We start from the raw sequence: 25,873 nt of genomic DNA on the forward strand, positions 1-25,873 counted from the left end.
CTTTTCCAACATACCTAGATCTTCCTGAACTTAGACATTTTGTTACATGGTTATAAATTCAACTTGAGTTTTCAATATGCTGTTTAATAATAGTGGATGTATTTGCATATTATGTTGAATATTTTAGTCGCACAATCCCTCTGTTCTCAATTAATTTCTGAAAATGTACCGTTGCAAAGGCTTTGTTGTACTCTGTTTTCCATTGGGGATATTTGTGAAACAAAATGTATCATGAAAATGTATTTGATAAACCTGGGCTCTCTGATGCTGACTATTTAAACTGCGCATCCACCTCAGTTTCCAACAAAAAAAAGAGCTGAGATATTTTTTCTAAACTATTTCTGTTTTAGGCTCCTGATGCCCTTGGATTAGTTGCTGTGAGACCTGCAGATGTTCCACTAAAACAAGTTCTTCCATTCTACGACCTGAAGGTTATTATCAGCATCCTTACTTGTGGTTGTTTTTTACTTTGATTTCTTTAAACAAATAAGTCCCATAATGCATCTTTCAAACATTTGATAGAGGTATAAATCACTTCAAAATGTAATCTTCTACGCTGAACTAAAATGGGTGGATGTTTAACAGTTTGTCCTTCAATGTGTTGCCTTGTTAGAAAATCAATAGCTTTTGGTGAGCTTGTTACTTCTCATGAAGTATGGCTCTCATCAAGCAAATTTACACTGGTTACCCACCCCTTTATGTGATTTCACATGGTGGACAACTTACCATGTAACTATTTCCCGCCCCCTTTCTCTATGCTCTTTTCCTACACCATTCAGTGAATCTAATTAGATGATGGGTCCAGATATAATTCCCTCTCGTCCCTGTTCTGGCCCGGTTTGTCTTTTCTGCTTGCCTGCTACAACTTCTCGACTCTGTCTGTCCCCTCTTGTCTCTTTTCTCTTTTCTTTCCCTGTCTCACTCCGTGTCCTTTCCAAGCTCTACTTTGTTGCTGCTCACAATGCATAGGCGAATGGTCCATTCTGTTCTTACTATCCATACTCAGTAGCCCGCCCTAGTCTGTGTTGATCCCCATTACCAACACTTTATCCCTCACCACCACACTTTCCAGCAGTAGTATTGCCAAATTGCAGTTTTATTGTGGATTTGGTACAGTCATGGGGAAATCTAAATGACCTGTGAACTGTTCTTTGTCTACTACAGATCAGCCAACATACATTTGTTCACAAGGAACTCATTTTGACAAAACAAGATGACATTTACGCAAGGAGTATTGGTTTCTTGCATCTATATTAGAATTGCAGTTCAAGTGGAAAAATATAATATTCTAACCCTAATATTTCATAGGTTATATTATTGAATAAATCAAAACATTAGAGAATAAAGCCCACGTACAACAGAATTTCTGTTAGGCCCACTTTAGCCGAAAATGGGTGTAATTTTATTTGCAAAAAACCATCATTAGAAAAGGAATACGAATTTCACTGTGTATTTACATTATATACACAATAAACAAAGGTGACTGATGTGCCCCATTGTCGTGACCATAACCAACAGTGACATATTTATACAGTGACAGTAAAAAGTAGTTGGTTATTGTAATAATAAGGGAGGTCCCTTAGAGATGTGTTTTTTATACTTTTTTGAGATTATTTCTGAGGTTCTGGGACTCTCCCTTCCTTTGTTGTCGACAACATTTCAACCCTCTCGACTTAAGGGGTCTCTTCAGGACAGGGGGTTCTGGGGACGCAGGCACTAAAAAATGTCTGAAAGTGTGGAGATTTCCATCTTCCTGTGATAGTTGTAGCCAGGCGGCTAGTGACCCTATCATGGTGCTCCCAGGACTCTCTCAAATGATCAGTAGGGTACTTTCCGCAAGTGATTGCTGACATCCAGAAGATACCTGGAGTCAGGATAGCCGGTCAGGTAGTTGTAAACGCGCTGGCAACGTGGGACACTAGAGGTATTCCCTGCTGCTCTCATCAACTGGAAGCGGGTCTTATTCCCTGTTCAGTGCATCCGTGTAGTTCTTGGAGAATTCTAATGTAGATGCAAGAAACCAATACTCCTTGCGTAAATTTAATCTTGTTTTGTCAAAATGAGTTCCTTGTGAACAAATGTATATTGGCTGATCAACTATACCCAGTTGATAGGGACATTTGAGTCGCTCTTGTTTTTGTGATAATTGTCTTCTACATCACATATGCTGGTTCAGCACCTTTACTATAGTGGTGACAAACAGTAGTGAGTTCACCGATCACCTCTTAGCCTAACTAAAGAACTGTATGTGCTTATTTCTATCTGATGTAGATCTTTAAGCCCAAAACTATGAAATGACTGATTAATTCACCTTCCCCGCCCGAACAGTAATTATTATTTATTTATTATTTAGCGATTTATAGAGCGCCTGGTGACCCGGAGGCATCCCCGCGCTGTAGCATTTGTGGAGGCCAGAGGGGAGAGGGGACTTTATTTTGGGAACAGCAGCGTTTTCAATTTTTTCCGGAAAAGGAGATGGCTGGGTTCCTGCCTCAGGGGGCGAGGAAGTGAGTTCCATCCTGAGGATGCTTTTACAGAAAAGCGTCTACCGCCGGTGCGTGCCTTCCTGTATCTGGGGACGTTGGCCAGACGCTCATTGTTCGAGCGTAGGGATCTGGGGGCCTTGTAGGGGGTAACCAGGTCTCTCAGGATAGCAGGGCAGAGACCGTTGAGAAGTTTGTGTGCGGTGCACAGGGCCTTGAATTCTACCCTCTGTCGTATTGGAAGCCAGTGGAGGGCCTTGATCGCTGGTCTGGCTGAGACTCTGGAAGGGAGATTCATAAGGAGCCGGGCAGCTGCGTTTTGCGTACGCTGAAGTTTAGCCATAGTGGCTTCAGGAGCTCCTAGATAGACCGTGTTACTGTAGTCTAGCCGCGCAAGGATCAGGCCTTGGACCAAGAGTTTCCTAGATAGGGGCGGAAGTAGTGGGAGGATCCTGCGGATGGAGCGCATGAGACCAAAACAGGTGCCTGCTGTTTTGGTTGCTTGGGTTTTCAGAGACAGCTCGGGTTCCAGCCAGACTCCTAAGGTCTTAATTACTTGTTTCGGGGTGGGTACTTCCCCGAAGACGTCTGGCCAGACCGAAGAGGGGATGGTGGTCCATTGCTTGCCCAAAAGCATGACTTCTGTCTTTGATCCGTTTAGCTTGAGCGATGACTCGCACATCCAGTGGTGAATTTGTTGGAGGCAGTTCGGCAGATTGTCTGGGTGATTGTCCAGATGTGAGAGTGAGACGACCAATTGCGTGTCGTCCGCATAGCTCACTATCTTAATCCCGAAGGGGGCGACGACATCCTCGAGGGGGGCCATGTAGGCGTTGAATAAAGTGGGGCTTAGGGATGACCCCTGGGGGACTCCGCTCGCAAGGGGGAGGGAGGCAGAGTGGGAGTTGCCATCCCATACCTGGAACGAGCGCCCTGAAAGGAAGGATTCTATCCATGTGAGCGCCGAACCTGCGAGCCCTGCCACGGCCAGCCGATGGAGTAGGACACGGTGGTTAACCGTGTCGAAGGCTGCACTGAGGTCCAGGAGGATCACTGCCACTGACCCTCCTGAATCCAGGATGCACCTTGCCTCCTCGATGACAGCGAGAAGGGCGGTATCTGTGCCGTGGCCCGGGCGGAATCCAGTTTGTGACTGCCGCAGAAGGTTGTTTGATTCAAGGAACTGTGACAGTTGCCCATTGACCAGTTTCTCGGCCGTTTTGCTGACGCATGGGAGGAGTGAGATTGGCCGGTAGTTCGCCATGTCGGCGGGGTCCAAATGAGGTTTTTTTAGGAGTGCCTTGACTACTGCACTCTTCCAGCTTGGGGGGACAGAGCCTTGAGATAGCGAGATGTTTATCAGCTCCGTGATCGTAGGCACGATGACAGGGGCTACTGTTTTCAGGAATCTAATGGGGGCAGGATCTAGAGGGGAGCCGCTTTTCATTTTGGCCATGGTTGTGCTTACTTCGTCCAGTGTTACTGCTCTGAAAGCGGTCAGCTGAGGATGCATGATGTTTCCTGAGAGGTTGGAAGATGCATCATTGTCCATGTGGTTCAGCAGGCAGGGATGGGGGAGGGAGACTAGAATACGTGCGATTTTGGAGTTGAAGTAGGTAGCCAATTCGTCACTTCTGTCCGCCGGGGGAGTGATGGATGAGGGGGGAGCTGGTATTTTCAATAGCTCTTTGGCGATGAGAAAGGATTCTCTTGCCGAGTTGGTGGAGTTTTTTATTCTAGTGTCGTAGTGTGAGGCTTTAGTGAGCTTCAGGGTTGATTTGTAGATTCTCACCGACCTCTGATAGGCTTCCTTGCTGGCGTGCAGCCAGTCTTTCCTCCATAGTCGCTCTGCTTTTTTGCAGTCTTTGCGGAGAGTCCGGAGTTCCGGGGTGTACCATGGGGCAGATCCTAATTTCCAGTTTTTATCCTCACGGGTTTTTAAGGGGAGGATAGAGTCGAGTGACATGGAGATCCACTCCCTGAATTTGCTATCTGCGGTGACCGGATCTTCCGAAGGGGTAGGGGTGGTAGAGTTCAGGGTTCTGGCCCATTCCTGTGTGGAGAGTCTGGCCCATGCCCTGTTCCTGGTATAGGTGGTGGGTTTGTGGAGTTTCTTGAAGGCTCCTGGTAGGCGGAGAGAGACCATGAAGTGGTCCGTCCACGGGAGGGGTAGGGACTCTTTGGCTTGGAGGGTGGGGATGTTGGTAAACACTGGATCGAGTAAATGACCTTTAGTGTGTGTGGCTCCAGAGTTGATGAGGTGGAGACCGTAGGCAGACAGTTCTGCAATCAAGTCGACTGCCCCTGTATCTAGGGGGTCATCGAAGTGGATGTTGAGGTCTCCTAGTATCGCGAAGTTAGATGTGGAGTGGGCCTGAGACGCTATGGCTTCTAAGAGAGCGCTGGCAAAAGGGCCAGAGTGGCCAGGGGGACGATAAACTAGGAGGCCGGACAGTGAGCTAGTCGGCGCTAACTGGATGGTAAAATAGAGGCTTTCGGAGTCCAGGATATGAGCGTCGTTGGTTCTGCAAGAGAGGTAGTCCCGGTAGTAATCATTTCTGTCCCGATTTCATTTTGCCAGTATTAAATTCCTTGTGGTTCAGTTGTGCTAAAGATTCTCCTCCTCATTTTGCTGAGCTGGAAATGTATGATTTGCAATAGTCTGATTGTGATATTGGGTGTCTCGGACATATAGAATTTTCCAAATCTCTGTCACCAAAAGGCACTTGTAAGTTCACACTCACAGAATAGCTCATCCTATAAAGCAGGACTATATTTTCTTTGCAGTCTATAACTCCGACCCACTCTCTACAATCTAGCCATAGGATGGAACTAAGATCTTAAATACAGGTATGGCAATACCCTCTTTGCAATATAATGCACACAGGCAGGCCTAATAAGCAAAATCTAAGAATTCAAAACCTGGCCGCCAGATTGTACCTGAAATAACTTCACTGGATCTAATGGTTGAAAGTTCAGCCACTGTGCAATACGCCCAGGGCCATCTTAACAGCATTATAGGCCCATGGGCAAAGCAGTGCACTGGGCCCTGCCCATACAACTACTCACAGGAATAAAACAGTTTAACAGAAAATTTGTGTTAAATTCTGGTCTGCATGGGGCCCCTATGCTCGTGGGGCCCGCGGGAAACTCCCAGTGTGCCCAATGATTAAGACGGCACTGAGCACACCCCTTTTCCAGTGAAATGAGTTTGATTATCTATATATGCTAAACATTTCCTCTAAATTGCTTTACCAAAGCTTTGATTTTGGACCATTATGGTTCTAAGCATTCACTGCCGTCGTCATTAAGCCATTACATATTTAGAACTTATTCTGTGTTTCTGCTTGTAAGACTAACAGTGATGCTGTTCTTTAGACATATGGCAGACGAGGCATGGGGTCGAGTGTCCGCTCTGACTTGAACAGTCTCTGATAACACGCGGTTTAAGCTCATTCATTTTTATTTCCTACAAAGCACTTATATGACACCATTATGACTTAGCCATGCATACCCTGATCAACCTTTTTCCTGCTCCTGCTGTAATCTTGTAGGGGCTGATTGTATGTACTTGACTTGGGGTTGCTCCCTGGTGTATGCATACTGGACTCTGGCTAGTGGAAAAAATTGTACGTTCAAAATCGCTACAGGGCATCCTCTCACCCAGTTCTGCCTGTGAGACCCAAGGGTAAGAAGGTGGGCTACAAATTCCTACGATTAGCGCTGTTGCTGACCAGGAGGTGCATTGCAATTGTATGGATGGGGCAGGTGGCCCCATCGCTTGATTGTTAGGAGAAGGATGCGATGAAACAGTCTCGCGCGGAGGAGATACACATGAGGAGTAGTAGGAATGGATGAGAAGCTGCAGGAGGATGTGGGTGGCACCATGTGACTACTTTCTGGCTCCTGTGGGAGATCTCAGTGACAAGGATGTTGATGCTGATTAGGATGTGTTTGTTCGCTCATGAATTAATGCCTGGATTGAGTTGCCTGTAGTCTGCCCTTCCCTGTTGTTCCAATGTCCTTGTGTTGATTACTGCATGCATCTGAACATCTTGAGTGTAGAACAGCACCTTATTTGAAGTAATTGACTTTGACTGGTACAATATGATGATAATACTGTACGACCTACATTCTGCACCTACGTATTTGAATAATGTTTATGTAATGTTGTTTAGATAGCATACAAAAGTTTTTTTTTTAAATCGATTTTGTGTATGTGCATAATACCTCCTATAGGTGTGCTGTTTATTAATCCCCAAGCTTATGGAATAAAAAAACTGCACAGACATACGAGGTACAGCAACTGTCAGTTTGTATAGTGACATAGCACAAACAGTATGTGCACATTTGCTCATGCCTTCACTTCCATATGCTTGAGCATTAAACTCCGAACTATTGGGTTTTTTCAATACTTGTTTTTGTAGGTTGACTCCCTCTTATGACTCCCACAAACCTCCTTCCTTGTATCAGCTTCATCCCAATATGTAGGTTCCAGGACTATATTTTCCATTTTCAGTACAAACATAGTTTTTCTTTAACAGTTAGAAAGCACTTTCATGTTAACTTCATACCAACTGATGCAAATACTTCATACTTCCCTAAAGTTCTAAATTAAGAGTATTTGAAGCAGCTTCTGATCCAAACACTCTGTGGGTAGATCCTCACAAATTTGATAATGTGAACGAGCCTCTTAAATAACAGAGTCAGTATACAAATTACATCAATCCTTTTGTCATAAGTCCCTCAACCAATTTCACTAATTCCCCAAGAGTATTCAGATCTGTCCACCAACTTCTAGTTAAAGGATTGGATTTAAGATGTTTTATATGGTCTGAAGAGCCAAACACCAACACAAGCTGCTATTTCTTCCTCAATTAATTTGTGTATCTTCCATTCAGCTTGATTGCTTGATTTATAGTTTGATGAATGGGTATTCCCTCACAAACAACAGATATCTGTTCTGCATTATTACAAATGCATTAAAATATAATGGTCTTGTAATAAGGCGTACAAGACATCCACCAAACTTGAAGTTAGGCCCCTAGTTATATATTGACCCTCAAATTTAGAAATGCTTTCATTGAAGGACATACGAACAAAACAACTGCCAATACTGATAGACATTTATAAGTCTTAATTCACTAGGCGCAAGATCGATGAATCAATGGAACCTTTCACTACTTAATAGTATTTATTCAAAAAGCGTCAGTTTTTTATGTTTCTCATTTTTTACATATTTCTCATTATTTTGCACAAAAAATGCTTTATATACAAAAGTCCGACAACCACGACAAAAGTTCGACGCAAAAGATTTTTAGAAAAATTTGAAACAACAAAATCAAATGCTCATTCCACTCACAATCATACTAACTCATTCAAACAACATTCCTCAATCACCAACAACTAACATCCTACATAAAACCATATGCCCACTTCTCGGATCCCTGAATCAAATCTCTAGTTGGTGGACCAAGGTTTTTAGACCAAACAAAGCAATAATGAATACACCACTTGGTTGTGCACGCCAACTAATCTTGGTAATTCTAAATTCAGAAAACTGTTATTTACAGGTGCACAACAATATAATTTAGACAAACAATTGTTTGGTACAAAAAAGAAGAGGGTCTACGCGTTTCGAACGCGCTTTTTTCCGTGGTTCTCTTCAGGACTAAGGCACTGTAGGAAAGAAGAAAAAAGGATACATACTTTAAAAATTACCGCCTTACTGTCAGGCGCTACCTCCTTAATTCACTGCCTCAAACAGTAGTTTTATTAATTCAACTCTCACGAATGGTGGAGGTTCAACAGAAGTTTATACTGTGAATACACTGCAGAAGAAAAAGAATAGAAAAAGGAATCCTGTCAAAAACCATCTTCAGTCTGAATAGTGATATCAGCAAAGAATGTCTCAACGACAAGCACTTACTTTCATTGCTTGTGTGCCGTGTCGTGGTTTAAGAACCGGCCGCAACATGGATGTGTATCTTGTAGCAAAATGGTTTCTTTAAACAAGCCCAACTCTGAAAAGAGAATTAATTTCTTCAGTCAAGCCCCCATCTAGCAAGGAAGTTGTGGATGGCTTTACTTTCTAGAACCCGGGCGTTTGTATCAATTAAATGTCCGTTCTCAGACACACATACCTTGGAAACCTCTGAGGGCTGGGAGGATTACGAGCGGCTATCGCTCCGCAAATTACTTTGTTTCTAGCCTCTGTCACTGCAAAAAATATATGTATACGCCGGTTAGTCGGCTTCGGCGAAGACGTGGTGCAAAATGAAATTGTCAGCCTCTAAACTGCTGCCTACCTAATCACAGCGGCTGCTCCCGCATTCGTTTACGGAAATCTCTCTCTATTCCAGCGTCGTCAGCAAACTATGTGATAAACGTAAAAGGCTTCACTATGTGGCTGCGGCCAGTATCAACCAATAGCCTACAGTTTGTATAATTCTGAAAATTCATTTAGTCCTGAAACTGCAGTGTCAAATTTTACAATGAGCATTGCTTCTCGCTGAGATAATTTTAAATCCATATCTCCTCCTCTGGGGTCGCGTTCAATCTTTGAAATGATTGTCCAAAGCAAATCTCTTTCTGTATGCGATTTTTTTGCTCCAATGGTTCACCAATGGGGCAGTTTCCACATTTCTCCTGATGCGAGATTTGTGTTGTGTTATTCTTTGGCGAGCTTCTTCATTCGTTTTACCTATGTACAACAATAAGCACGGGCAAATGATACCATAAACTACATATTTCGTCTTACAATTTGTAAATGCATCATGCTTCCAATGTATGCCATTGTGGGAAAACAATGCTCCTTCAATTGTTTGTTCGCAGCGCAACCCTGTGCCGCATTTATGGTGTCCGGTAACAGGTGTTTGCCCCATCAATTCCCTCAAAGATGGTTTAGGAGTCTTTTTTACAGCTACCTAACTATATAGTTTGAAGTGCTCCTTTCCTTTTTGAATGTTAATAGTGGGCCATTTGAAAAAGCCGTATCCAGATTCTTTATGAGATGCCAGTTCTGATTGATTACTTTTTTAAGGTTGTTCGAGTTTGGACAAAGGTTGTGACAAAGACTTGCTGTTGCATTGAGGGTTTTTCCTATTTAACAGAGTCTCCCTTGGTGTCCACCAAGCCCGTTTCATAGCTGTTCTTATTAGTTTTTTGGGATACCCTCGATCCCGTAGTTTCTCCACAAGGTTATTGGCATGAAAAGTATATTCGTCTTTGTAAAAGCAATTATGACGGAACCTTAAAAACTGTCCATATGGTAAATTTTCTCTCAAACTTCAAGGATGATTACTAGAAAACAAAAGGGCCTTGTTTCTATCTATAGTTTTTATATATTACGTTGTGACTAGTCCACCCTCTGCTGGATACTCTTCCACATCAAGAAATGGCATTTTATGTGATGAATGGTTTATACTGAACTTGATGTCTGATGTTCTTTGGTTGAGCCACTCAAAGAAGTGCATTAGATGTTCCACACTTCCTGCCCATACCATGAAAATATCGTCGATGAAACTCAGCCATGTTATTATATACTGTTTGAAAGGATTGTTGTTATAGACAAACTTGTCTTTATACATCAACATGAACAGTCGGCTAATTCCGGGGTGAAGGGACACCCCATCGCTACTCCTTTTGTCTGATAAAAGAACTCATCACCGAAAGTAAATTAATTTTTCTTGAGAGCAAAAAAAGCCAATTCAAAAATGAATTCCGTTGGAACTCTGACTGGTTTTGTTCTTTTTTCCAGAAAATGTGCCAGGACTGCCAATGCTTCATCCTGTGGTATTTGGGTATATAACGAAGTGACATCAAGTGTCACCATTATATCTTTATTGGATTCAAAGGGCACATCCTTAAGTTTGTTTATAAAATCCATAGTATCTTGAAGATATGATATGACTTCATTCATAAATGTCTTCAAAAAATGATCTACGTATTTTGAGATTGGCTCAATCAATGACTCACAACCGGTGACTATCGGTCTCCCTGGAGGACAAGTCTTGTTCTTATGGACTTTAGGTAAAACATAAAAGACTGGGATTCTAGGATGTTTGTTCTGCAGAAAGTTATATTCTTTTGGACCCAAGGACCCTGTTCAAAGCCCACTTTCAATATGGAAAAAAGATGGCCTTTAAGTTCAACTGTAGGATTTTTAGGAATTTGTTTATAGCAGGCAGGGTCATTCAATTGTCTAAGCACCTCAGTAGTGTATTCAGGGGTTCCCCAAACCGCAATTGAACCCCTTTATCCGCATGTTCAATGGTGACCTAGGTAATCATTTTTAAGTGAAACTATGGCTTCCAGTTGTACTTTTGTGATATTGTGTTTCACATATTTAGTCCTTTTCTCCATATTTGAAATGGCTGACAGTACAGTTTTTTCAAACAGGAATACTTCCTTTGGTACCATATTTCCAGGGGGGCAGAACGTGGATTTTTTTCGAAGTCCTGTCACTTCATTCGAGATAGCTTGATCGTCTCCAGTGAAGACCGATTTTAAGCGAATTTTTTGACAAAAATCAATGGTTTCAGTTTTCATTTTTATAAAATCTGTCTTTTTTGAGGGACAAAGGTCAGTCCTTTTTCGAAGATACTTTCTTCTGCCTTAGTAAGTACTAGTCCGGACAAATTGAAAATTGGGGAATGCATTTACAAATTGTAAGACGAAATATGTCATTTATGGGATCTTTTCCCTGATGAAGGTCATTAGTAATGGCCCGAAATGCATTGGATATATGTAATGGACCCTGTCACGTGTTGGAAATTATGAAAGATTGATAAATGTTATATTTGGAAAACTTTTTCAAAATCTACAAAAAAAAGTATGAATAAATACTAAAGCAAAATCAATGTTGAATATTTTCGTCCTTTGAACTAAAGGCAACAAAGTGTGCACATAAGGATGGAACCAGTGGATTACTGGTTCCACGATTTAGTTATAATTCCATAGACGTCGTGGGACGCTCGACACCACTCATGTAGTACCTATAAAAGTGAAGAACATTGTCAAACCAAGCTGTGCATCTACCCTACCAATATCATCATGAGGAGAAATGTGGAAACTGCCCCATTGGTGAACCATTGGAGCAATAAATCGCATACAGAAAGAGATTTGTGTTGGACTATCATTTCAAAGATTGAACGCGACCCCAGAGGTACTGATTTGTTACCTTCATTTCCCTCAAATTGTAAAGCGCTCTGATATCCTTCGGGATCAAGTCCGCGCTATATAAAACTTTATAAAGAAAAGAAAGAAAGAAAGAGGAGGAGATATGGATTTTAAATTTTTCAGGACTAAATGAATTTTCAGAATTATGCAAACTGTAGGCTATTGGTTCATACTGGCCTCAGCCACATAGTGTAAGCCTTTTACATTAATCACATATGTATTACAAGCTTTCCGGTGAGTCACTTTGAAGTTACCTTTGATAATGGACTCCATTTACCTTAAATAAGTGGCTATTCGCTGAGGAATTTAAATTAACATACAATATGCAAGTGGATATTGTTACCAGCGTAATATACATCTTGCCGATTTCTCCCTAGCTTTCGCGGGATTTAATCTTAAATCAACCTTGACAATGGACTTCATTTCCCATAAGTCAGAGGTTAATCACTCAGTATACCAAGTCATCGCATTATACGTAAGCGGAAACAGAAACCAGCGCAATACACGTCTTGCAGATGATGCTGGAATAGAGAGAGATTTCTGAAGACGAATGCGGGAACAGCCGTTGTGATAAGGTAGGCAGCAGTTTAGAGGCTGACAATTTCATTTTGCACCACGTCCTCGCCGAATCCGACTAACCGGCATATACATATATTTGTTGCAGTGACAAAGGCTAGAGATGCAGTATTTTGCGGAGTGATCGCCGCTCGTAATCCCCCTGCCCTCGGAGGCATCCAAGGTAAGTGTGTCTGAGAACAGACATTTAATTGATACTAACGCCCGGGTTCTAGAAAGTAAAGCCATCCACAACTTCCTTGCTAGATAGGGGCTTGACTGAAGACATTTTTTCTCTTTTCAGAGTTGGGCTCGTTTAAAGAAACCATTTTGCTACACGATACATGTTCATATTGCAGACGGTTTTTAAACCACAACATGGCACACAAGCAATGAAAGTAGGTGCTTGTTGTTGAGACATTCTTTGCAGAAATCACTAGCCAGACTGAAGATGGTTTTTGACAGGATTCCTTTTTCTATTCTTTTTCTTCTGCAGTGTATTCAGTTTAAACTTCTGTTGGACCTCCACCATTCGTGTGAGTTGAATTGGTAAGACTACTGTTGGAGGCAGTGAATTATGGTGGTAGCGCCTGACAGTAAGGCGGTAATTTTTAAAGTATGTATCTCTTTCTCTACGTTCCTACATTGCCTTGGTCCTGAAGAGAACCCCGAAAAAAAGCGGGTTTGAAACGCGTAGACCCTCTTCTTTTTTGTACCAGACAATTGTTTGTCTAAATTATGTTGTTGTGCACCTGTAAATAACAGTTTTTTTTAATTTAGAATTGTAGGATGTTAGTTGTTGGTGATTGAGGAATGTTGTTTGAATGATTTAGTATGATTGTCAGTGGAATGAGTATGTGATTTTGTTGTTTCAAATTTTTCCCAAAATTTTTCTAAAAATCTTTTGCATTGCACTTTTGTCGTGGATCTTGTATTTTTGTATATAAATAATTTTTTGTGCAAAATAATGAGAAATATGTAAAAAATGAGAAATATAAAAAACTGACGCTGTTTAAATAAATACTATTGAGTAGTGAAAGGTTGCATTGATTCATTGATCTTGTGCCTAGTGAATTAAGACTTATAAATGTCTATCAGTATTGGCAGTTGTTTTGTTCGTATGGTCTAAATGGCTCAGCCTTACTGATTAGAGCCACACCCTGTATTGGTATGTAATTCATTGAAGGACCGGCATTCTCAAAGTGAGCCCTGGGACTTGAACAATTGGCTTCCTATGCACCTCAAAAAGAATGCTTCCAACTTGACTTGAGGCAGGCTTGAATAGCTCATCTCTTCCCAAGCATATGACACTATTCTTCCTTGTTAGATTAAATCAACAGCTCATTTGCTTAATAGTATACTTGACCTAATAATACCCAACATGCCATTGCACAATGACAGGCGAACTTCAAGACCAACCATAAAATGAGAGCCATTTTTATGCCTTTTGCTCAGGAATTTATGAACCATTTTACACACATTTTGGGAACGTATTGTTTACGGTTAAACCCTTGTTTCCTTATAAATCACACTGTAGTGAATTATCTGGTACATAACATGGTTAAGACCGTGCATGGCCTAATGAGATCCCTATGTTGATACCTGACTTGGAATTAGAAACAATGTATTTTATAGAAAAACAGGTGCAAAGCTTGCTGGGCTTCAAAATGGTAGTGTTCATGAGCTCCAAGAGTTCAAAGTTCTCAACACTCACTCGAGTATGTTTGAGAGAAGCACAGAATCAGGTCCTTCGGGTTGATGTGATTCTGCATGGTGTAACTGACCTCCCTAAATTGAAAGGCAAGTCCATAGAGTGTGAAGTTTATCTAACACCTTGTAATTTTGACCCTTGTGCAAGATGGTGTTTGCCCTAGTTCCACAATGTAAGATGACATTCGTAATTGAGGCAAAAGAGTATTTACTTTGAATACTTAGATAACCAATATTTTGCAGGCACTGCCAGTGGTTTGGAGTGGTGCTGGAACAATTTTCGGAGTGGGGGTGCTGCCACCCGTATTAAATCAATAAAGTCATAGGGCTTGTGAAAAATCCAAGCGTCATACAAAAAACGAGTGTAGCAAATGTGCCCCACCCATTCAGCAAAAGAGCGGTTAGGACGTAGTATGTAGTTGGTGTTGCATTTTGCAGCACTGGTCCGTTAGAATACTATCATTTACAGACAGCACATTTTCTGTTGACATTATCACTTAATTTATATAGACATGTAGTTTTACTAGTAAAACTGTATAGTGCACAAACAATAATGTGCAGTAATCCAGTTTCAGCAAATATTTATCATTTATGCATCACCAAGTCAAGTGTCTTGATTTGTTTTGATCCTATTATATTACAATCTGTAATTCCATCACACTTCAGAATTACAAAAATATGTACTTCATTTGTTCTTTCCTAATTGCTGATATATTTTGAAATGTGTGTATAATTAGTTTACTGGTATTTATCTTGTGTTACAAAAAAAGTACCATCTGTACCCAAGCAAAATTATCACCGAGGTCACTTAAAGGAAATCGTTTCACTTTGCAGTCAGAGAAATGAAAGTAAACACTATTTTCCGAATCAGCAGCAATTTATTCTAAGACATAGCCTGATATTACCTCTGTATTTGAATTCACAGGAAATGTTTTAGCGTAGCCCCACAACCTGACCTCTGTTTGCACAATGTATACACATAGAGAATTTAAGAAATGTCTTCAGTTTTTTACCAACTTTAAATATATATTTTTTAGGAGAAAGCCTATCAGACAGTGCAGTACATTCAGTAAACTAGCTTTCTCTTTGCTGGCTTTATTGGTTTTAGGCTGTCCAGGATGAGTCTTTCCCTCCTAAGGAGCAAAGCCTTTTCACATCATCTCCCCTTGTATTCTTCCATGAGTGCTCCTTTCTGTAAACAGGCCTGTAAATCTTGTTTTTATCTTGTCACATTTGCTGTAAATTCAAGGACAAAAGTCAAATGTCAGGCTCTGTCTTCCAGGGAGTTTGGTGTTTACTTTTCTTTCTCTGACTTCAAAAAGAGAGGATTTATGAGACAAAATTGCTGCAAATTGCGGGTATAAGAGTTTTTTTTCTAGCACACAACATTTAAATTGTGCAAGCATTTCAGAATCTTTCAGAATGAGTAATGCACAAATTAATCAATTTTTTGTTAATTCTGAAGTGTATTGGAAACAAATCCTTTAATATGATAAAAACAAATCAATACACTAGATAATGTCATTTCTGCACATTATTGTTTGTGTGCTGAATATTTTTATTAGTAAAACGGTTTGTTGATGCAAATGTAATGGTCATTTCAATTGAAAATGTGTTGTCTGTAATGGCAGTGTGCTACTATGCCATGCATACTCTACTCTACGCCACTCCACTCTGCCCCACTCCACTTTACCCCTCCCAGTCCACACTTCTACACTCTGCGCCACCACACTCTTCACCACTCTGCGCCGCCGCACACTACACCTCTCTACTCTATGCCAATACACTCTTCGCCGCTGCACTCTATTCCACTCCAGTCTAGGCTACTCCAATCTACTCTGCACAACTCCAATCCATCACCACTCGACAGTGCTATGCAAAACTTAATTCTATGCCAATGCACGTTACTTTCTAACTCTCAACTCTGTGACCCTGCACTCTATGCCAATTCACTGCCAATTCACTGTATGCCTCTCTAATCTACACTATGCCACTGCAATATACTACACTCTGCGCCACTTCACTGTATGCCACTCCACTGTATGATGCTCTACTCTGCACCACTCTACTCTATGCCACTGCGCTCTACGCCATTGAGCTCTACTCAACTGCACTGTACGCCACTGAACTCTACTCTCCACAACTATACTCTACGCCACCCTACTTCACACCACTCTACATGACTGCACTCTATGACTCTGCAACTCTGCACTCTCACCACTGAACTCTATTCCACTCTACTGTGCACTACTGAGCTCCAAGACAGTGCACTCTACGCCGCTCTACTCTGCATCACTGCACTGTGCCACTGCACTCTACACCACTCCACTCTGCACTACTGTACACCACTCTACTCTACGACACTCTACTCTACACCACCCTTCTCTACTCTAATCCACCCTTCTCTACTCTACTCCACTCTAATCCATGCTACTGCATTCTACAACACTACATTGTACTCTGCTGAATTCTATGCCGCTGAACTTTACACCACGCTACACCACTCTACTCTATACCACTCAACTCTACACCACTCCGTTCTGCACCACTACACTCTACTATGCACCACTCTAATCTATGCAGCTGCATTCTATGATGCTGCTGAATTCTACGCCACTGCACTCTACGCCACTACACTCTACAGCACCATATTCTACTCTGCACCACTCTGCACCACTCTACACCACTGCACTCTATGCTACTGCACTCTACTATGCACCACTTTAATCTATGCCACTGCATTCTAAAACACAGTATTGTAGGCCACTAGTTCTATGCTGCTGCACTCTATGCCATTGAACTCTGTTACTATACTCCCCAACATTGTATACCAATGCACTCTACACCAGTCCACTATGCTTCTGAACTCTACTCTGCTCCACTGTACTCAATGCTACTACACTCTACGCCACTCTACTCAACAGCACTCTATGCCACTGCACTCAATGCCACTCTACACCACTGTCCTCTACAACTCTGCAAAACTGCACTCTACACCACTGAACTCTACACCACTCTGCTGTGCACTAGTGCATTCTATGCCACTTCACTCTGCAACACTCCACTCTATGCCACTGCACTCTGCAGCCCTCCACTGTACGCCAATGCACTCTATGCCACTTCACTTTACAACACTACATTCTATTCTGTACCACTCTGTTCGGCACCCCTCTACAAAACTGCACACTGTGCTACTCTACTCTGCACCACTTCACTCTGCGCCACTGGACTCTATGCCACTCTAATCTGCACCACTGCACTCTACACCGATGTAATCTATACCACTGCATTCTATGACACTGCATTGTACACCACTGAATTTTATGCCACTGCGCTCTACACCACTGTAATCTAGGTCACCATACTCTGTAACATTACACCAGTCCACTCTACTTACACCACTGCACTCTACACCAATGCACTCTATGACACTATACACCCCTGCCCTGTATGACACTCTACTCTGCAGCCCTGCACTCTATATCACTGAACTCTCTGCCACTCTACTCTACTCTGCACTACTGCTTTCCATGCCAATTCACTCTACGCCACTCCACTGTACACAACTATATTCTGCATTACTCCACTCCACTCCATGCCACTGCAGCACTCTGCTCTATGCCACTGCGCTCTACTCCACTCTGCGCCACTCCACTGTATGCCACTCCACTGTATGCTGCTCTACTCTGTACCACTCTACTCTATGCCACTGTGCTCTACGCCATTGTGCTCTACACAGCTGCAATGTACCCCACTGCACTTTACTCTGCGCAATGGTACTGTACACCACTCTATCCACACTACTCTACACCACTGCACTCTACAATACTCTACTCTGCAATACTGCACTCTCCAACACTGAACTCTTTGCCACTCTACTGTTCACTACTGCGGTCTAAGACAGTGCAGTCTACGCCACTCTACTCTGCACAACTCTGCCACTCTACTCAACACCACCATTCTCTACTCTACACCAATCTAATCCACGCTACTGCATTATACAACACTGCATTGTACTCCGCTAAATTCTATGCCGCTGAACTCTGTACCACCCTACACAACTCTACTCTATGCCACTCAACTCTACTCCACTCTGTTCTGCACCACTACACTCTACTATGCACCACTCTATTCTATGATGCTGCATTGTATGCTGCTGCATTCTATACCACTGCACTCTACTCCACTGCAGTCTACAGCACCATATTCTACTGTGCACCACTTTAATCTATGCCACTGCATTCTACAACACTGCATTGTAGGCCACTAATTCTATGCTGCTTCACTCTATGACATTGAACTCTGTCACTATACTCCCCAACACTGTATACTAAATGCACTCTACACCAGTCCACTCCACATCGCTGCACTCTATGCTACTGAACTCTACTCTGCAGCACTGTACTCAATGTCACTTAACTCTACGCCACCCTACTCAACAGCACTCTATGCCACTGCACTTAATGCCACTCTACACCACTGCCCTCTACTACTCTGCAACACTGTTCTCTACGCCACTGAAATCTACACCACACTGCTGTGCACTACTGCATTCTATGCCGCTGCAATCTATGCCACTCCACTCTGCATCACTCCACTCTATGCCACTGCAGCACTCCACTGTACGCCGCTGCACTCTATGCCACTTCACTTTAAAGCATTATATTCTACTCTACACACTCTATTCTGCACCACTCTACGAAACTGCGCACTGTGCCACTCTATTCTTCAGCACTGCACTCTGCGCCACTGTACTCTATGCCACTCTAATATGCACCACTGCACTCTACACCACTGCGCTCTACACCGCTCTAATCTATGCCACTGCATTCTACAATGCTGCATTTTACACCAATGAATTTTATGCCTCTGCGCTCTACACCGCCCCAATCTATGTCACCATACTCTATAACATTACGCCAATGCACTCAACACGAGTCCACTCTACTTACACGACTGCACTCTACACCTATGCACTCTGACACTTCACACCACTGCACTGTATGACACTCTACTCTACAGCACTGCACTCTATAGCACTGAACTCTACGCCACTCTACTCTGCACTACTACTTTCTATGCCAATTCGCCCTACGGCACTTCACTGTACCGCACTATATTCTGCATTACTCTACCCCATGCCACTGCACTCAATGCAACTGCCCTCTACGGCACTGTATTCTACACTGCGCCACTCTACTCTGCACCACTCTACACCACTGCACTCTACGCAGCTGTACTCATTGTCGCTCTACTTTGCACCTCTCCACCCTGCACCACTGCACTCTACGCCACTGCACTCTACTATGCAACACTCTAATCTGCACCACTGCATTCCATGTCGCTGCACTCCACGCCACTGCACTCTACACCTGTATATTCTGCAGCACTGTACGTCAATCCACTCTACACTAGTCCACTCTACTCTACGCCACTCCACTGTACGTCATTCTACGTGACTCCTATACACAACACTTGATGTCACAATCTCTACTCCACAACAATCTACTCCACTCTGCATCATTCCACTCTATGAAACTCCACGACACTGTCCTCTATGCCACTAACTATTAGTCATGCTCATCAGCAGCCACGCTGGTGTACAACATGGCTAAAACACATTGGCAAAGTCAATAGCTCTTGTGTAAGCGAGACCTATTGCCTTTGTCAATTCTTGTTTATATTTCCTGGTAAAACAAAGTTCAATCATAGAAACAAGCCAGGATGCAACTTGTACTTTTGTCAACTACATTTAGTAGCAGGTTTGTAAAGGATTTGTGGGCTGTGCGAGTACGGAAAAGCGTGTGCCCTCAGCATCCTCTCAGTAAAACCATGCCAGATACTTAGATTGGAAAGATGTTCTGGTCTCTCCCTGCATATAACTGATGTCACCTCTAATATTTAATTAACTATGTGGTCACCAGACCTCTATCTTTGTGGTAGACAGTCACTTACATGTAATCTCAGATGATTAAACTATATCCAAGTTTGATTTGCCTTCCCTAAGAAATCTTATTATTGGCTGAGAGGTTCACCCTCGAGCAGGACCTATACTTGGAGGTATCAGACTTGAGTTTGTTAAGGCTATGGGAATAGCCTTCTGTTAGGCCTACCCAAAAAAATGATGTGATAGTCTACTCTATTTTTGTATTTATTTATTTTAATCCATTATTCAGAAACATAAATCATTCTTAAAAGTGCATAGGACACAATTAAAACACTTGAGAAAATAATCCGGTATAAATATTATAATGCATTACATCATAACAACACCTACATCATATGTGCATAATCAACCAAAGTGCATTGTGCTTCGGGAACAAGCAGCTAATTTAAAATAGGACCCTACATAAAAACAGCATTCACTGTTTGACAGCTGTTGAAGGTAATGTTGTGTGTCGATTTAGATACCTTATATAGGTTTCCCAACTTATGACCTTATATAGGCACAATTCCCGTTGCCCTTATTTAGGCATAGCAATCCAACCCTTATTTAGGCATTATCTATGTGAACCAAATACAGTCATAGTCACCTACATCCGTCCAACTACGTCACAACGAGTTCTTGGGAAACCAGACTCTTAAGCCTTTAGGACTTCCCCTTGCTTGCATTATTGATTTCTCCAAGAACTCATATATTAAGCATGAACATCTATTCCCTAGGGGTTCATTCATGACGTTCCTATGCCCGACTATTACATCTATACCTGCATTCCTAAAACACCTTCACTTGCCCTGGCAAACTACGGTGCACGGTACGGTCCAGCTGCATACTTGCACGACGCGGTGCGCCAAGGCAAGTTCGGAAGGAGAAAGAGTCCCCGCCTGACGCACTGACCAGATGCTGTCATCCTTCTCGCAGAGAATCCAGCTCCAGTGTTTCTGACTCCCCTTGCGGGGTGTTAGAGATCGAGACCCAGAAAGATATTCCAACCTCTCTCATTCTAAGGTATGGAGCAGACTAGAACCTAGAGGGACTTTAGGCAAATCTTAGCAACACCAATCTAAACTATAGCCAAACTAACCTATAGCGAAACAGCACCTACTTCTCACCTCATACTACACTTAGGTTTAGGTACACTGGGGTAGAACTAGCTAGTTGAGTATTTATATTTTAGCCTGTGTTATTTATGTATGTATTTTTATACATACATGTCATAGCTACAAGTCATGCTATTGCAGTATTATTTTATCTTACTGCTGACGCTGTACATATTATTCTTCGCATTCTGTCTTATGATTGTAGCAGTTCATATCTCTTGAACGAGAAATAAGACTGTTCAATAAACCCTTTTTATTGAAACACCTGTCTATCTATGTGTAACTCAGTAGAAACGAAGCATGCACAATTGACTAAATGAAACTATTATCTATTGTTTCCACGATTCAAGTTGTCATGTTTATGCGGTTGTCAGAAACTAATCCCTTCTTGTTCATTCGAGAAGTTTCTAGTGACTTCTGAGTTAGCTGGCACACACAAGTAATTAAGTTTAATGTGCTCGATAGAGACATACTGACCTCAGTCCTGTGTCAAAACTATAGTGTATATTATTCCAATGCCTAGAGCTTATCCGGGATATAAGACCTACACTACATGGCGCCCAACGGTTTGGTAAGGCACTAATTTAATTCCAGATACTGAAGTAACTCAGTTGTGCTTTTCTCATCATACTCCATAAGACGTCTGGAGCGGGTAGGGATAATATCCACTATAGCTGAGTAAGACAAAAATCCTATGTATTAGCTTTTTTGGTTTGTTCAACGTTGAAGGATACAGTGTTCCAAAATATTGTGCAACTTATCTTTATTCCCTTGAAACTTGCTCTGCATTTTTAATTAAACAATGTCGGATAGTGACAATAACACCGAAACCGGTGGAGCTACAGGCGACAACGCTGCACCAGTTTTTCACTTTACAGGTTTTGATGAAACCGATGAGAATGCTATAATCATTCCTATTAATTTAAGGAGAGCCATCACTCTAAAACCTATAAGACATGCTCTTACACCGACAAGTGGTAGAGCAGTTTTTGTAATCGAGGAACATGAATCTCACCAGACAGAGGTATTCTACTCATGGATAGTATTTCCTGAATTACATCCAGTAAGTAAAATGTTTCACTTCTACAAAGATGATTCACCTGTGGAATATATTCCTTTAGAGGATGTTGAAATTCCACTCCCATACCAGGAACATGACCTCCGGTTTAAAGGCACCCTATAACATTTTTATTTTTTATTTATAAAGTTTTATATAGCACGAACTTAATCCCGAAGGATATCAGAGCGCTTACAGTTAGAAGGAGAGGAAGGAAAAAATATCACAACAAGACTAAAATGGGAGAATAATGTGCATAAAATCATATAGTGCAAACATAACAGATCCTATATATTTCCGGGGCAACGTAGGGTGGGCTAGTCAATGATAAAATGACATCAAGGGAGTGATGATACATAATGATGTAAGGGGGGCAAATACAATTGTAACAAACAGAATTATTAACCAATGCTGGAGTATTTACAGAGCGATTAGAGCTTACAGTAGTCCATCGTGTTAAGATAAGAACTTATTCATGAGGAATCTTTTTGCTTCCAATTTGAAATCAACCTTGGAGGAAATTCTAAGAATTTCCGGTGGAAGAAAGTTCCACATTTTTGGTGCCGCGCCAGAGAAGGCTCGTTGGCATGTTCTCTTTTTCCGGTTTCCATTTTTTTTTTTCGGTCCTCATTTCACCATTTGCTAGTGCAAATAAATACTTACAACCCCATTCCATCCTGGGTGCCCATGGCTGATGTTCTTGCTTTCGCCTAGAGCTGACCCGGCCCGCCCCTTTGTTCAGAGGCGTGGTGTAATCATAGGACCTTTTTGGGGCTTTAGACCAGTCTCATTTCTCTTCCCCATTCTATCAAAGGTTCCCAAACGGTGCTATTTACATTATGAGTCATATCAGATTCTAAACGTGCAATTCTCAGTGCTGCACGAAGCCAGTTTTCATATAAGGGAGGACTAGCATCCTTCCATAGCTTGCAGATCTCTCTACGGGCAATGAGAATAAGACTAAAAAATAAAGCCACTTGTGTCCCCCTTAGCCCACTAATAAGATGAGTGTCCAAACCAAACAAAACTCTAACTATGTTCAAACGCAGTTTAACCTTAAAAATACTCTCCAAGGCCTTCTCCACAGTAACCCAAAAAGAACCCTGTATAGGACAATCGTAGAAGACATGGATATTATCTGCCTCGACTAGTGCACATCTATGGCACAGAGGGGACGGGCTAACAAAGTTTGCAATTTTTTTCGGCGTATAGTATAGCCTATTAATGGGGGGAAAAAATGATTTTTCTTAAGAGAGGCAGACCTAACATACTTATACAAAATTTGGAGAGATGTATCGTAAAGGGGAACTGAGGCATCCTCCAACCTAGAAGAGCTCCAGATTTGATATAATGGAGGGGCCTCAAGCATTTTTCTGTACCAAAAACCCACTTCCTTCTTCCTAGAGCCAGGGGATTGGAGAGCAGACTCGATATCCCAATTACCACCAATGTTCTCCTTCTCAGCGGAAAACCAGGAACAAAGTTGAATATATTTGAACCTAGAGAAGGAGTCCCCAATCTTTGATCTTAGAACCTCCAAGGTAGAACCCCCTCTGATGTTACTAAGTCCGACCATATTGTTATCCCTGCTCTTCTAATGGGGAGGGACAGACTATCCCCAAGACATATCGGCAGGCCCGGAGATTCCCAAATTGGGGCAAAGTCGGAGTAGTATTTTATGCCCCAACTTCCTTTGGCTCTATTCCATATTGAAAGAGCGAGTTTTAATACCTTAAGGCGTACCTTTTTGTAGTACTTTGGTGCGCCAAATTTATACAAGAAGCCAGGCCCACCCCCCTCTTGATCAACCCTTATATTCAAGATCCGCCCCAGTTGGAATCATCGGGGCTAGTGAGGAGGCTTCGGATATTTTTTAACTGAAAGGAGAATGCGTACCAAAGGACATCCGGAAGCGCAAGTCCCCCCTTTAATAGTTTCCTTTTTAGCTTTTTCCAGGATAACCTGGAATTTTTATTTGCCCAGATAAAGCTGCCTATTTTCCCCGGAATTTTTCCCAGAATTTTATCAGGAAATGACAGAGGTATCATATTAAACAAGTATGTTAATTTAGGCAAGATTACCATCTTGACCAAGTTGACACGGCCATATATTGTCAGAGGGAGGTTTTGCCATCTCAAGAACAGATGTTCGATATCCTTAACTACCTTCTTGATATTAGTCTGCGCTATAGTATTGAGATCTGATGTTATTATAATGCCCAAGTACCTAAACTTGCTACTTCAAACAGCCTCCCTGTTGTCAACCCCCCAACACATTATTTCGGTTTTTGAGTTATTGATCAAATAACCAGAATACAGGCCGAAATCGGTCATTACCTCCTCGACTCTAGGGAAGACTTCAGCCGGATTGCTGGTATAAACCAGCAAATCATCGGCGTATAAAGCCAACTTACAGCTGTAGTTCTTAACTCTAAAGGGTGTAATCAAGTCATCCATCCGCAAAGCCTGCGCCAGAGACTCGATAGAGAGGTCAAACAGGAGGGGCGAAATGGGACACCCCTGCATAGTTCCCCTCTTTATGTTAAAACGCGATGTCAAGAAACCGTTTAATAATATCGCAGCCGAGGCGCCCTCATAACACCCTCTCAATGTTTTAATAAAGGTTACACCAAAACCCATGGTACTCAATACATCCCACAAGAAGCCCCAGTTGACACGGTCGAAGGCCTTTGCAGCGTCATATGCGGCCACCGCCAAGGGCTCCGACCGTGCCACCGCTAAATCTATACTGCCAATCAATTGCAAGGTCAACTCGTGGATGCATCTTCCAGGTATAAACCTTTCTGGTCAGAATTGATGAGTTGTGGGGCCAACTTAGCCAATCTCCCTGCCAAAACGCTGGTAAAGATCTTATAATCCGCTTTTAGCAGGGAGATGGGCCTAAAAGAGTCTGCCTTAAGGGGGTCCTTCCCTGGTTTTAATATAAGCACAATTGTGGACTCTTTCCACGATGGCGGGGCCCTACCCTCTGGGCTGTAAACATAGTTAAACAGTTCACATAGCCTTGGCACCAAAATGTCCTGAAACACTTTATACACTTCACCAGGAAGGGCACCTGGCCCAGCCGCTTCGTTGTTCTTTATTTTTTTGATATAAGATCTAATTTATTCGCCCGAAAAGGGGCTATTGAGCATATCTCGGTCCTCATCTGTTAAACTGGGTAGAGCCTTACTCTCCAACCACCGTAAGGTGTTAGCAGAGCTTGGGGAAAGTTCCTCCTCATATAATTTAGAGAACAGGGAAAGCAAATGTTTTTCCATATCCTTTTGGAGACAGGATATGGTTCCTTGATTGTCTATAATTAGCCTATTTATGTTGTTCCTCACCCGATCTGCTTTAATCTTCGGGGCCAAATTTGCCCCAGCTTTTTCGCCATATTCGTAGTTCTTCATAGCATGTACAGCCCATTGTGCCTTGACTTTTAGATCTAACAGCCCTCGATATTCTAAACGGAGGCGTTCCAGATCAACTAATACCTGTGGCAAGTTTTCTGGGCGAGTGCTCAGTCTTATGATCTCTAAAGACGAGATTTTATCTTCCAGATTTTTAAATTTCCTTGCCTCCTCCCTATTAAATGAGCTTGTCAGGCTATGGAGCTGTCCTCGAATATGGGCCTTACACGCATCCCAAACAAACTTGGGTGGAGCTGAGCCAATGTTGTCAGAGAAATAATTATCGGTAGATGTACTGACCGCAGTGACTATATACTGATTATTTAAAACAGCCCTTTTCAGATTCAATCTAATTATTGAAATACCCCTAGCCCTACCAGTCAGAAGTGTAAACATAATGGGGGCATGATCAGATAGGATGCTAGGGAGTATTCT

At 42.2% G+C, this 25,873-nt stretch overlaps 1 protein-coding gene across 3 annotated transcripts in view; it reads left to right on the top strand.

Moving 5' to 3' along the window:
- CFAP221 (cilia and flagella associated protein 221) overlaps positions 1–25,873 on the top strand; it is a 661,487-nt gene that overhangs the window by 425,746 nt on the left and 209,868 nt on the right. For all 3 annotated transcript variants that reach the window (XM_078682395.1, XM_078682396.1, XM_078682398.1), the window contains exon 17: positions 351–431. In XM_078682395.1, the coding sequence (XP_078538521.1) occupies positions 351–431 (81 nt within the window). The remainder of the gene's footprint in view (positions 1–350; positions 432–25,873) is intronic.

Source organism: Lissotriton helveticus, chromosome 3_1, assembly GCF_964261635.1.
Source record: "Lissotriton helveticus chromosome 3_1, aLisHel1.1, whole genome shotgun sequence".
Lineage (NCBI taxonomy): Eukaryota > Metazoa > Chordata > Amphibia > Caudata > Salamandridae > Lissotriton > Lissotriton helveticus.